Here is a 14612-nt window from a genome sequence, read left to right as displayed (position 1 = left end):
TTTGTATATTTATATGATAAAATATCTTCAAAGCAAATCAAATTATACATGTATCTCTCAACTGATTCTATAAGCAAGAGCATGATCTGCGTATGATCAGTTTTTAAATCGAGGCAGGCTAATAACAAACAAAATGATGTTACATGGGTTTCAACATCTCGTTTAAATTGAGGGTTTCGCAAATTCTATGATCGTTATAATGATCTAGATTGTCAATACAGCCTATTAATGGGTCAAATGCTGTCTGACTTGTTTCATACCTATTGGTAGGCCGTTCTTGAAACACTGATTAAGACTAAAGATTGATCCGTTTACCTGATCAAGGCATAGGACTTACAACGGGTTTGATCGGTCGGAAGGGGATGCTTACTCCCCCTAGGGACTTAATCCCACCCCTGGTATATCCAGAGGTCTGTGTTCGCCCAACTCTTTATTTTGTATTCCTGATGAGATTGATCACTATTCATTATCTTCACCTTTCGTATTGTAGATATTTTTCTTATCCAATCAAGTAAGGACATATTGTAGATACTTTTGTAATCCAATCAAATACCCGGTAACGAGATATATTGTAGATACTTTTCTTATACAATCAAATAAGGACATACATTGGAGATGTTATTTTAATCCAATCAAATAACGAGATATATTGTAGATACTTTTCTTATCCAATCAAACACGTTTGCGTGTCTTGTAATTCTTTATCATTCTAATATAAATGTTTTCCTTACTGGATACATACAAATTAAAAACAAAGACATCTCATGTCAATCAATGTCAGACGCCAAGTGTAGAGAAACACACTCGTTACCCATGATTCATTCTGACTATGCACGCTTTCAAGGTGGAAAATCATTATATTCTAACAAGACGCTTTTGAACCGTATGCAATAAAAATGCCAAAAAGTAGCCATATCCGATCCTAACACGAATATCCCTGTACTTTGATCTATTAACGGACCATGGTAATTCGTTATTCTAATGTCAAAAAGCGTGTTTTCTTCAATCAATCGTAAAAGCACAGTGATGACTCGATCAAAGACATGGCATTAACTCGTTCTATTTCATACCATACGACGAATGCTGGCTCAGTGCTAATCCACAGCCCTGACCAGTTTCTATACAATGCACTAATGGAATTGACAGCTAGGCAAGTGGAAACATTTATAGAAAAAGCGAAAGATTGTAAACAAACATAATGTAACAGAGTGCCCATTCTCGGAAGAATATCAATAATGTATCGGCATGTTGGAGATGATGATTGTTGAGTCGTTGACAAAGCTTTGTGATATAAAAATTGAATATATTTTGTCTCTGAAAAAAAAATGTTTTGGAGATTTATGGAATTGGCGCCAGGATTTTATGGTTTTCATTTAAGTGTTAGTGAAAAGTACGAGTATATAATATATGTCGATGGTGGCGTTTTTAAAAGCACTAGTACATGTATCAAAGTGTGGTATATTTGTTAGAGAAATCAACTAAGCTTATTGCGGGGTATGTATGTTTGATCGGTCCTATAAAGAACCACTCAGTAACAACTTGGAAGTAAATTTGCCATTATCTTTCTCCTACCTCTACGATTTGGCGATAACACAAAAGTATATATTTCAACACCTTTTAACATTGGGGAATTTAAAGGTGATGTTGGGTGCACGTTTTCATATTGTTTGTTTGCCGTTCAAATGTATGAGAAATGGAGATGTAGTCTGAATCAGGATGGTGAAGAAAAGTTCTCCACTGTCCTTTTAATTCAATATTTCTGACTATTACCTACTCCTGTAGGTCGTGACGTATGGAGGGAGTCTGAGCGTAGGCCATTTTGAAAATTTTAAGAGGGAATTCACAACACCAGCTGGTGTCACCACTTTGCCTGCCTTTTACAATTTTATTCACAGATCTAGCCTCTTAACTCGAAGGTTCAGTAACCGAATGCTTATTCTTCAAGTTGATCATATCTACGTTGATCCCGATTGGAATTTCGTGTATTTGTGTGCTAACGTCATGCGCAAAGAAATCGAATCGCGAGGAGGCGATCTAATTCAGAGTGATGCTTCATTTGTCGGAGTTAGTCCGTTTAAACGGTGATAACATCATATTAGTCATGATTAACTTGTAGAATGGTTATCCGATTACTGAATGCTCGTGTCTCGGCAGTTAGACCTGCGAATTAAAGTAGTTAAAGGTAGGCAAAGTAGCGAGAGCAGATAGTGTTGGTGAATTCCCACATTTTAATACGGCCTCCGCTGACACTCCCCCGCACACGTCACAATATAACGTCAGAAGAATCTCGGATTACGTCACTTCCCGTGATCTAGTTACACTGCGTCACCAGTACCTACATTGTAGCTCCACTAATACTGAGTACTTTGTTTTCCATTATAGTCTAGGATCCGGGATAGAATAGGTCCTCAGGAAGTGTGGCACGATAAACAAAGGCGAGAAGCGCCGAGCACAGAGCTCTTGACCAGCAATGGTGACGTCTCCATATGAGTGAAATTTTCTCGAGTCTTTATTACCCAGAGGGCCCTGGAAATAGAATGTTTGTTATAGTCCATGCATAAGGAAGTAATATTCTCGAGCGAGAGGTTAAACAATATACAATCAACCATTATCTTCTAGAGGCGTTCTCGGGGATGCTGGAACATGAAGCCACTATACGGCCAACAGTTGTTCTTGAAGCACAACACACTGTTTTCAACCGGACATTTGTACACTGTCCCCTGAACATGCAGTCAAACTGTGATTTAATCCGATATACTCAAACATTAACAGAAACATGAATTTACTTTTGAAGTCTTCCGTACTGACATAACAGTTATCAAACTTCAGTTTTCTGTAAATATACGTCGACTTCTTTTCAATTTCCTCTGGTTGCATCGAGAGGTGTTTTCTCGTGTCATGGTCGAGGATGGTATAATTTTTCGTTATCTTATATGCACTTATCTTAACCTTAACTTTCTTGATTCTGTGGAACATCGATGCTATATAGCAACCATCCTTCTAAGTTAGTATATTGTGTTAAATTCGTAGAAAATGAAGTGGTTGCTGTCACTAACAACTCACCGTTCAGATACAGTATATCAATTTTATCAGTTGAACGCCATATCAACTCATTGACTCTGAATCTCCAAAGATTTGATTCGTTGTGTATTTAAAAAAAAAAATTCTGCTTTACCGGAAAAAAAAATGTCAAATTAATTTGAAGTTTTAGCATTCTTCATTTCTTGATTCATTCTTTTCATTCAGTCGCTGCTGATTAACACATTCACGAATCTACAACAATAGCAGGGACATTTGGTTTCATTCCCAAGTCGTTTTTTTTATGTCCGTTACCCATCCTCCTTATTTTACAAAATCAATTAACTAGTGTTTCTAATTACTGACTGGAACCAATTAAGTGGATTGCTTATCCAGCAGGAGCGCACTAAATACCCCGAGTTGTCTTGTGGTGAATATTCACAAAGTAGACAGACATACTGGATCAACTCTAAAAACATACCTAATGATCTCATTACAAAAACGGAATTATATATCAATATTGTATTGAGGACAACCACGCTATCATAATATGAGTAGGGGTCACCTAACAATATTCACATTACTTCCTCAACAGTCTCCCTAGCTGAAGTTAACCACGGCGTATGAATAATCTTGACCTAACCCATTAGTCGCCTTACACATGAACCGTCGAGTGTGAAATGATTAAAATGTGAATATAAAAAATTTGTTTCAGTTTTTGAAAGTATATAATATACGTGTACCTGAAGCCTCGTCACACCGACATACTGAGGAATCATCATTGTCCGTGGGGGATTGACGTTCCCGGATTTCGTGGGTCACTCTTACCCACGAATTTACGTGTCCTCGAACATTTTTTAAACCAAGTAGAGTTATCTCTCCTAGTGACATCTTATCGCTTACCCACGCTTACTGGTATATACATGTGTATGATACCGTTATTTATCACGCCTCAGACAAAATTGTTGAAATCGTTATTGGTATCGTTATTTACATGTGTATGATACCGTTATGTACATGTGTATGTACCGTTATGTACATGTGTATGTATCGTTATGTACCTGTGTATGTACCGTTATGTACATGTGTATGTACCGTTATGTACATGTGTATGGTACCGTTATGTACATGTGTATGTACCGTTATGTACCTGTGTATGTACCGTTATGTACATGTGTATGTACCGTTATGTACATGTGTATGTACCGTTATGTACATGTGTATGTACCGTTATGTACATGTGTATGATACAGTTATGTACATGTGTATGTACCGTTATGTACATGTGTATGGTACCGTTATGTACATGTGTATGGTATCGTTATGTACATGTGTATGGTACCGTTATGTACATGTGTATGTACCGTTATGTACATGTGTACGGTTTGTACAACATATGTTGTCTCATTAAGGGCTAAACTATATTGATCATCTTAGATGTACTCGGGTTCCATATTTTTAAAAAGTAAAAGCAAAACTTCGGAATATCCTTAGTGTACGTAAATGAAATTAAAATAGGGTGTGTCTTATACCAATATAGGGTCTGTCTTGTACCAAAATAGGGTCTGTCTTATACCAATATAGGGTGTGTCTTATACCAATATAGGGTCTGTCTTATACCAATATAAGGTCTGTCTTACACTAATTGTAATTTCGTTATAGTCTTGTTGAATGCCGGAACTTCTCCCCTTCATGTACCTGTATATCGCATATTCAGTGCAACACTTGTGTACAAAATGTCCTTGTCAGATCCCTGCTAATTTATTTCCCTCGTATTGCTAAATAGTTTTCAATCCTTAAAAAAAAACCTCCGTGTAGAAAGGGAAATACGTAGAAAATAAATTGAGTTTTGAGTTACATGAACTAAACAGAGGCACAGTCATTAGAAGAGGTCCTTATAGACCCTGCTAGTCATCATTATAACGCAGCCAGCTTTTGACGAACAGTCTTACATTTCTTTAAGTTGCGTCCGTCACAAATATATACACTGGTCTTGTAATGTAAATTTCAGTGATTTATTTCTCAAGAATATCAAAATGTAGATATCTTGCAAAGTTTGATGGTAAATCGGTTATAAAATTTGTAACTTTAAATTGATATGATGAATTTAATTACGAAGTGCAAAAAGGTCATTATTTTTGTTTTTCAATCTACTAGTATTAAACTTTTTATATCTATATTGTTAGAAGAATGATGTGCATATCTATTTTATGTAATGATTAATTTCTGTTACTGTGATGCCAACTTACAAATCGAATTTAAGTGAATCTTAAGCGCAAAAAAGTCAAGTTTAACACATTGCAGCTCAATAACAATACTATGACCCCAGTATTTCTTTTTAATTTCATAATTCTTTTTCAATGTAGAAATCAATGATATCTTCCCAAAAATTGACAATACTACAAATGTCAGGATCGAAACTCTTTAAATCAGAAAATTAACTGACAACTACATATACAAATTAACTAGTTAGAGTTTAAAACAGGCTGACTAGTCACGTGACATTAAGTAACCTATCCAATAAAACGTGTACAAATATGTAAAAACACAAAATATGGCAAATTTTAAAAACATACTTTCCACCTATTTTGCCTTTGATGCTAAGTCGGATAGTTGATGACAACATGACAAAATCGCCAGTATTCACATACAAAAACCTACAACTGTGAATGTACAGTCTGTGGCTGTCAATTTTGGGTAATTATATTTTCATTGTGTTTGCCTTTGATATATCTACAAATTGTAAAGACAGCTATTTTCTCATAAATACGCTGTAGTTGTGAACAATACGCGTATGAATTTTGATGAATGTAGTACGTCTATTTTAATTTCTGGGGTTTTAAAAGTAGAATTTCAATATCAGAAATTTTCATTTTTAAAAAAAATGCATGAGGGTTGGAACTGCGACATAATGGCATACGTCATGACGCGCGTCATTTTAAAATGAAATTAAAATTCATTTCTTGATTCAATATCCGGCTAAATGCATTTGTACCTATATGACATAGATTTCACCATAAAGTATACCTCAGGTTTTCCATATATTGAAACATAAGCAAGGGCTTGTTAAATCTATGTACATGTACTTTGTAGCCCTTAAACTAAAATTTCTACAGAAGTCATTGCAACTCCAGTTTACTAATCGTGTGTGATGATCGACATTTTCTGTAGAATTTCGTGTTCCGTTTTCGTGTTCAACTCCTGATAACACAGTACTGTACCATACTCCATTAAATGTCAACCCAAGTGTATTATATCGATACATCATTCCCAAGTCAAACGTAATTATGAAACATCACTAAACGTTCTAAACGTTAAGAACTAGACAAAATGACTTCCGGCCACAGAGAATCATACTTACACAGTGTCTGTCTTTCATGCAGGTTTAGCTTAGATTCTGATCAAGGAAGGATAACTCAATGGATGTAAACGATCAAAGGGCACGTGAACAGTTTTAAATTCAACCTCATAAGTGCTCTCAAATCGAAAATAGTTTAATAATAAAAATAATATATTCAAAATGTATTATATTAACATTCATGATCAAATGAAACCAATATCACGTGTATATATACAACAACAAAACAATAATTTATACCTGTATTTACAATAAAAAAACAAAACAATAATATATACCTTTATTTACAACAACAAAACAATATATATCTGTCTTTACGACAACACAACAATAGTTGACTTACAAATGTATGATGGTGAAATAGAAGAACCCTTCTCCGATACTAGTGACGTAGGCGCGTCTTTCAATAATAAAAAAAAACTGATTGAAGAAATGGAAGGAAAAAGATTGAGAGAAGAAAATTCTGAAAACACTATAATTGAGGACCCAAAGAGATTTTTAAAAATACAGAAGAAATCAAATATCTGCAAGACAGCCAACATTTCAGCTCTATTAAACGGAATACAAAATGGGGCAATGAAAATAATTCAAGGTAAGCTTTGAGCGACGCTGGGTAGAATTAGGCCATATTATGTAAATAAGTCCAAGGGCGTCGGCATAGGAGCGACGGTCGCCACCCCCAATTATTTGCAAAAATAAAATGGATAAAAAAATCAAAGGCCTCAAGGGCCTGAGAGTCTACTCACTCTTCATTGTCAACTGGAATAGGTAATCTTAAAGGAGCAAGATAGTAGTACACGGATGACGAACATCGTGTGTGTGAGTTCGCATATGCACGCTTCTTTTAGCAGGATTTATATTTTAATGCATCACATCTGTGTACGGTGACTAAATTTGACTAAGTCATGGCCACTGCCATTTAAATTACATGTACATATCCAACATGGATGTGAAGAGTCATTGCTAATTGATGATTGTGCTAAACAACCCATGATGTACAAATGCTAAGAATTGGAGGAAAATCATTATGTAGTCATATAGTACTTTATATCACAACAGAAAACCCTCAAATAAGCACCACAGTGGTTGTAAGAAGATACCATCCAACCAAAAAGTTCAGCAAATCAATTCCTTAAACTTTACTCAATGTTACAATGACTATGCAGTTGACATCTGTAAGAAACATTGCTGTTTTTACTGTACTCACTATCCATGCATATTTTTAGAGTTTATTCATCAACTAGTCATATAATGCTACCATCAAAACAATAAAGAAAACAAGAAATGTTTGTCAAACAATACAAACATACAACAATACCCCCACTCCCAACGTGGTGCAGAATTGTAAACGGTTATACACATGCATCATTTAATTGATATTAGTACCAAACCAATGCAAGTCAAGATGTTGAGTGGACAATATCTTCCTATGTCCAGAATGGACTGACCCTTGGCCTTTGACCATGTGATCTAAGATAGATAGGAGTCATCTATTCCATAGGATGTACCAGTGTACCAAGTTTGGTGTCAGTCAAGCTACTGATTCTTTAAATATAGGAGACAATATATTACTATGTCCAGTTTGACTCTTGATCTTTAACCATGTGACCTAACAATCAATAGGGGTCATCTACTTCTTAAGATGTACCAGTGTTCCAAGTTTGATGTCCGTCAAGCAAAGGGTTTTCGAGATATTGAGTGAATAGTATATTCCTATGTCCATTTTTACCCTTGACCTTTAACCATATGACCTTAGAATCATAAGGGGTCATCTACTTCTTAGGATGTACCAGTGTACCAAGTTTGATGTCTGTCAAAAAAAGGGTTCTCAAGATATTGAATGGACAGTATTTTCCTATGTCCAGAATGGACTGACTTTTCACCTTTCGACCTAAAAACCAATAGGGGTCCTCTTCTACTTATAACCAACCAACATTTGAAATATCATAACGATCAAGTGAATGGTTCCCAAGAGCGAACATGTGGTCTGCCGACCGACAAGTACGAAGCACACCCCCTCCTTTTCTTCTTTGAAAGGGGGCATAAGTAATTGTTTACAAAATCTCATATATATACCGTCGGATGAATTTAGAAATATGACTGAAATGGGTTTCCGTACTTCGGAAAACGTAAATATTGACTATTACAATGACATTAATGGAATTCCATAATTCTTCAAAAAAAAAAAATACAATCGGAATAGTACATTACAGTGGCGGATTTAGAGGGGGCGCAGCCGGCGCCCCCCCCCCCCCCCTCCCCTAATTTTTTCAAATTTAAGGTAAATCGCGGTATCTTGTTTCGGAAAATGTACTAAACGATAAAAGAAGCAATATTTCCTTCCACTCCCAGAGAAATAAATGACAAAATCTTTTGATTTCTTGAATTACTTTATTGGGAGAACTTCATTTTAAAAAAAAAAAAAAACTTAAAATTTTGGTCATTTTATTAATTTCACCTTCACAAAATGATAGAAAATAGTACAAATGACTAAATAGGAGAAATATTTCAAGCCACATAAAATCTGTAAAATTCGGGAGCTTCGCCCCCTGGACCCCCACGAGGGCTTCACCCTGGACCATCTGCCTCATAAAGTGGTGCCCCCCGTAACAGGAATTCCTGGATCCGCCCCTGCATTATGCTTATTAATTAACCCTAACCCACTTTTTAATTATTTTTTTTATGTAAAGGAACACATTATAGATATCACTAAAGGTTTTTGACTCATTTTGTTTTAGTCAATGCAATGTGCACTTATAATTTTTCGCCGCGTTGTTTACCTATCTAAAACCGTAAAATTGTTTTTAAAAAAATTATCTTACACCCTGTAACTAATCATTATGAAACAGTCAATTAAAATATTTCATCGTGCAATTTTTAAAACTGCCATGATATTATGATACCGTGACTAGCACATGTTTTGTACGTGTACGCGTCTTTTGTCACTTGATTTTGTCAGATTTCTTCATGTTGCACGTTTTTCTTAAGCCTGGGAATATGCGATTACTTCGGAGTTTTAACTTTCCTTTTGCAGTAAACGACTGATGTACTTACCCATCTAAATGCGGCGAAATTTTAGAGGGTTACGTTTGAATTCTTCATTTAGTAACAATTAAATTACTGGCTTTAATTTTTGATTTGTTTATAATTACGGGGGGGGGGGGGGAGGGGGGGGGCTCGTTATATCGCACCTTGGTACATCATTTTTCGAAGCTTGGGTGATGTTATATATATATGAACTTTAAACAAAGAAAATCTCGAGTCTGTTAAAACTTTATTGCTACAAACTCTCGTGCTCACTATCTTTAGTTTCTTTAAACGTATTGAGGGGACTCATTTAAATTACATTGTTATAAGAATGTCAACATACATGCATGATTTGTCTTTAAAACTTAATGAAGCTGTTCAAAAAGTAAATGAACAATTTTTGAAGATCTTTGTGCGCGGGATTAATTTGCTGTCGGTGTAAGAATATACAGAAAGTTTGTGATACACGATGAATCCGCACGCCGTTGATAAATTCGCGAGCCGACTTAAAAACCAAAATTTGAGAAACATTTTAACGGCGCTATCTGCTCATTGGAGCGGCGAGTATTATGGTAATCGGAAAGAGGGCTCAGTGTAAAGTTATTCAAGGGAATGCACAAATTATCCAAAACTCGCGATGAGCAAAACTTTGTCCAATATAGTCTCGGCTAATAATAATGATAATCTATTAAGTGATAGTGAGAAATTTAATAAGTGTGTCAGGCACCCACTCTATGAATCTGTCTACTTCAACCAACAGACGGGAAGCGTTCCTTCGGCCCCTAATTTGAGGCTAATCGACAATTCTTTTTTTTTTTAATATACGCATGTCCCAAACTGTGTACCTTGCAGTAAAGCAGATAAAACTGCAATTGCTGTCGATTTCTGCTGGCGGCCGACATGCGTGTAAATTACTCCGCGGATCTGCAGCTTTTTCTATTTCGAGTCTGTTGTTAATACATTTCACGGAAACAGACATTTTTTTAATTTGCAATTGAATTACAAGCATTTAACATATAAATTGTTCTCTTCGAGGAGAAACGAATGTAAAAACCGAATTGCAAACTCTTTTAAAACAAAGTTAGCGATTCGGTTTTTATATTCATTTCTCCATGAACAAAATAATTTATATATTCAATCCTATAATGATTTTACACACAACAGACATTTCCACAAAATATGTCCGGTTTAGGATTGTAAACTTTTTTGGTTTTTAATTTATAAAGCATTATCCCGATCATCCTGTTTTCCGAGAGATGGGTGTGATATTGTACGTGTTGGTTTCGGAGGATCGTTGGTTTCGCTGACTATTATATATTAACCTCCAAAATACAATAACAAGCATTATATTGTGATTTTTCTTCAATAAATCACTGGAAGAATTTTTTTTTTTTAAATTTTTGCTGTATTTTACTATTTCAACAAAAACTAAAATATTCAGGAAATAAAACTCGAACACCTAATGTAGAGTAACCTCGCATGCGTGAGTGCAACAGAAGTTTAATTATAATATACACATGTACATATACATCTGGAGGCTCATTTTCCCACTCAACTCATTCTACAATAGAAAACAAAATATGTTAACTACATGTACATTGATATACAAAATAATGCATAACGTATTTCATGGCATTCTCTCACCAGAGAGCACATTACGCAAGCTTCTCCTGGACGTTAAAATACGGGTAATTTACATGTCCTTTATCTGTACACAGGTGAGCGATTTATTGTAAATGTCTGTCAGGTAAATATAGCTTGCGTAACGCTCCCTCTGGTGAGATAACGATTCCATACCCTTACATGTACTAATAAAAAATTTGAGATGTGAGGTTGTGTGCTTAAAGGTGGAGAAACGTTGAATTTCATTAAATAGGCACATGTCATTTTTTTCACAGTGAGGGGGGGGGGGGGGGGGGGGGGGCAGATCGGAGGGGAAATAGTAAAAATTAAATAAAAATTAATTCCTCCAAAAAAAAAAATAATAATAATAATAATCACGCCTGCCAAATCCTTAATTGATTCATCAACTAAAACGGCCTAAACATTAAATGGGGGAGAGGGGGGTCATCTTTTGATACATGAATTCAATTCAAAACTTTAACTACTAAATATATATAATGTACTATCAAGAAGAGCTTAAAATTAACATTAACATAAGAAGCTGTCAAACACTGAACTTTTATTCTTGTCCCTTAATATGTTTATAAATATATGCATGTTTTATTTTTGATGCTTTGAAGTAAAATATACATAAAAAAGTTAATATCGCAATTTACCGTGCATGAGTAAAATATTTCACAAATGTAGTTAATGGCCCTTTACAAAGCGCCCTGTAATGTAGAACTATAAGCCACAGGTCTTCAGATATGACGATGGAAACAGAGGTTCCGTGTCATGGTGGGCGTTGTCAAAATAAAGAACCCTCACTGTTACCAGTCAAACGGGGACCCACTGAATGACACCCCCCCCTCTCCTCCCCAGTGTCGTCAAGTTGACCTTGCAAATTTTTCTTTTGTACCTTAAACGCAATATTATTTGTGTGCACGGGGCGTAATTACAATAAGTATAATTAAAGAAAGCAGTTATTCATTGTATACATATTTGATTGCATTTTATTTTTTATGAAAGGAAATTCTATCTTCTGACGGAAATGTTGACACAGCTACCGAACGTGATTCAGGTCAAAACAAGTTTTAAAACTATTTACTCAAGCGATAACACGTAGATAGTGTATACAGGCTGACACGCCGCACAGGTATTTAATTCTCAGGACTAGACGGAAGGTCGAAAGAACAGGGAGGCCATGTTGGATTTTAAGGTGAGACAAAATTATATATACGCATTCTGACATTGTAGTGTTAGTAGTATCGATATTTCTGTGATTAATGAGATAGATCTGATCACTTAACCTGTGATCAACGGAATCGATCTGCTCACTTCGTTACTAATTTCATAAAATTTCATTTGAAATATCAAATTTAATGACCACAGTGTTTCATATCATGCTATAATTCTAGCTTCTCAATTGTTTTGACCTGTCAACGTCTCTAATTAAGATTCTTTTTTTATTGACAGTAAACTTTTCGTGTGATCCCGCTATCAGAAATGCATCCCCGGCGCAGTGCTCAGGAAGTCCTACTGTGTGACCTCTGTGAAACAGTCCCCCTACAGAGTCATTGTGAACTTTGTAATATAAATCTCTGTGTTAACTGTGCAGTAAAGCATCTCTCAGACTCGTCTAAAAGACACAATGTCGTGCCGTTTTTACAGAGAAAGGTTACCCCTAACTACCCAAAATGTCCGAAACACTCCGAAAAACACTGCGAACTTCACTGCGAGGAATGTAACATTCCTGTCTGTTCTACCTGCGTCTCCTCAGGTAAACACAAAGGTCACGATATGTCAGATATTTTGGAAAAACTCAGCGCTAAAACACAAAGTTTACAAAAAGATCTAAAAGAACTCGAGACAAGAATTTACCCGCGATATGAAGAAATGGCCTCCGATGTGCAAACTGAAAAAGCCGAGTTAGAAACGAAATACGGGAAACTGACCACAATTGCTGACCAACAAGGAGAAATCTTACACCGGGAGATTACCGCCATTGTCAACCGACGGAAATCCGCCATTGCGGAGATGAAAACTAAACATCTGGACGCGCTAAATAAAAATACAGAAGAAATCACACAGAAAATGGCGGAACTCAAACAGATCATGTCCGACTTGAAATCAATCCTAAAATCCAATGACGTATCCTTAACCTCTACTTACAAATCTAGGAATTCCCAATTTAGAACATTACCGCCTAAAGTCCGAGTTACATTACCGAGTTTCTCTCCTCAGAAAATAAACAAAGATCAGCTCAATGAAATGTTTGGTTCTCTGCCGCCATTATCCATTAACACAGAACATGGCGACACAATGAAGTCAGCAGAAGCTGTATCGTCTCCTCCAGTCAAACCACTGCTTGATGAGCCGCGCGTCACCGCCACCATAGACACTTGGTATAGAGAACTATACAGTGTTAGCTGTCTGAGTGAAGATCAAGTCTGGACACGCGGGGATAACGAAACCATGAATCTGCTCAACCTCCAGAGTAAACTACTGACATCAATAAAAACCAAGTCAGGGAGACGACCAACAGACATAGCAGTGACACGGGACGGAGATCTTGTTTATACTGACATTAGTAATAACACCGTGAACTTAATTAAGAATAAACAGATACAGACCGTGATCACATTACAGGGGTGGAGACCTTGCTCTGTCTGCTGTACCGCGGGTAACGATCTCCTGGTTACCATGATCAGTGATGATAGAAAACAATCCAAAGTCGTGCGTTACTCCGGCTCCACAGAGAAACAAAGCATTCAGTTTGATGATCAGGGTCGTCCTCTCTACTCATCTGATAACAACATTAAATACCTCAGTGAGAACAAGAACCTGGATATCTGTGTGGCTGACTGTTTAGCTAGAGCAGTAGTGGTGGTCAATCAGTCAGGAAAACTCCGATTTAGATACACTGTTCATCCCTCTAATACCAAGCATTCATTTAATCCATTCGGCATCACTACAGACAGCCAGAGTCACATCCTGACAGCAGACATTGTCAATCACCGTATCCACATCCTAGATCAGGACGGACAGTTCCTCCGTTACATTCACTGTGATTTACGCCTTCCATTAGGTTTATGTGTGGACATCAGAGACAACCTCTTTGTGGCTGAGTCTGACACTGCTAAAGTGAAGAAAATCCAATATCTATAAACACAGTGTTAATTACACAACTCTACAGTGTTAATTACACAGCTCTACAGTGTTAATTACATCTACCAACACAGTGTTAATTACATCTACCAACACAGTGTTAATTACATGTCTAATCACAGAGTAAATTACAACACCGTGTTAATTACATCTGCTTGTTAATTACAGTCCTGTGTACATAACAACCCTATGTTAATTACAATCCTGTGTAAAATACAGCCCTGTGTTAATTACAGCCCTGTGTTAATTATAGTCCTGTGTACATTAGGGTTCTGTGTTAATTACAGCCCTGTGTACATTACAGTCCTCTGTTTGTGATGTGTAACATGTACTAGTGTTTGTGAGTTTAACAGAACATTATTTTGTTTGTGAATTAATTCAATATGTGTTTGATTTTACAATGTATATATTAGATAAACATGATACAGAGTTCAGTCTT

The 14612-nt window shown here is 36.2% G+C and overlaps 1 protein-coding gene and 2 long non-coding RNA genes across 3 annotated transcripts in view; 1 reads left to right on the top strand and 2 right to left on the bottom strand.

Moving 5' to 3' along the window:
* LOC130047668 (uncharacterized) overlaps positions 1–14612 on the bottom strand; it is a 129690-nt gene that overhangs the window by 74708 nt on the left and 40370 nt on the right. The window lies entirely within an intron of this gene.
* LOC130047674 (uncharacterized) lies at positions 10867–13361 on the bottom strand. Its single transcript, XR_008796506.1, has 2 exons — positions 13233–13361; positions 10867–10964 (listed from the first exon to the last, which is right to left on the bottom strand). It is a non-coding gene; the product is annotated as an uncharacterized LOC130047674 (long non-coding RNA).
* LOC125655692 (uncharacterized) lies at positions 12158–14603 on the top strand. Its single transcript, XM_048886131.2, has 2 exons — positions 12158–12224; positions 12482–14603. Exon 2 carries the CDS (start codon positions 12512–12514, stop codon positions 14171–14173), a length of 1662 nt encoding a protein of 553 aa, XP_048742088.2. The 5' UTR covers positions 12158–12224; positions 12482–12511; the 3' UTR covers positions 14174–14603.

The sequence above is a fragment of the Ostrea edulis genome, chromosome 7, assembly GCF_947568905.1.
Source record: "Ostrea edulis chromosome 7, xbOstEdul1.1, whole genome shotgun sequence".
NCBI classification, from domain to species: Eukaryota; Metazoa; Mollusca; class Bivalvia; order Ostreida; family Ostreidae; genus Ostrea; species Ostrea edulis.
This window is presented reverse-complemented; position numbering and strand designations above follow the sequence as displayed.

Bases quoted from the DNA above. Each gene is read 5' to 3' on its own strand.
- LOC125655692 (XM_048886131.2), top strand. From the start codon at position 12,512: ATGCATCCCCGGCGCAGTGCTCAGGAAGTCCTACTGTGTGACCTCTGT.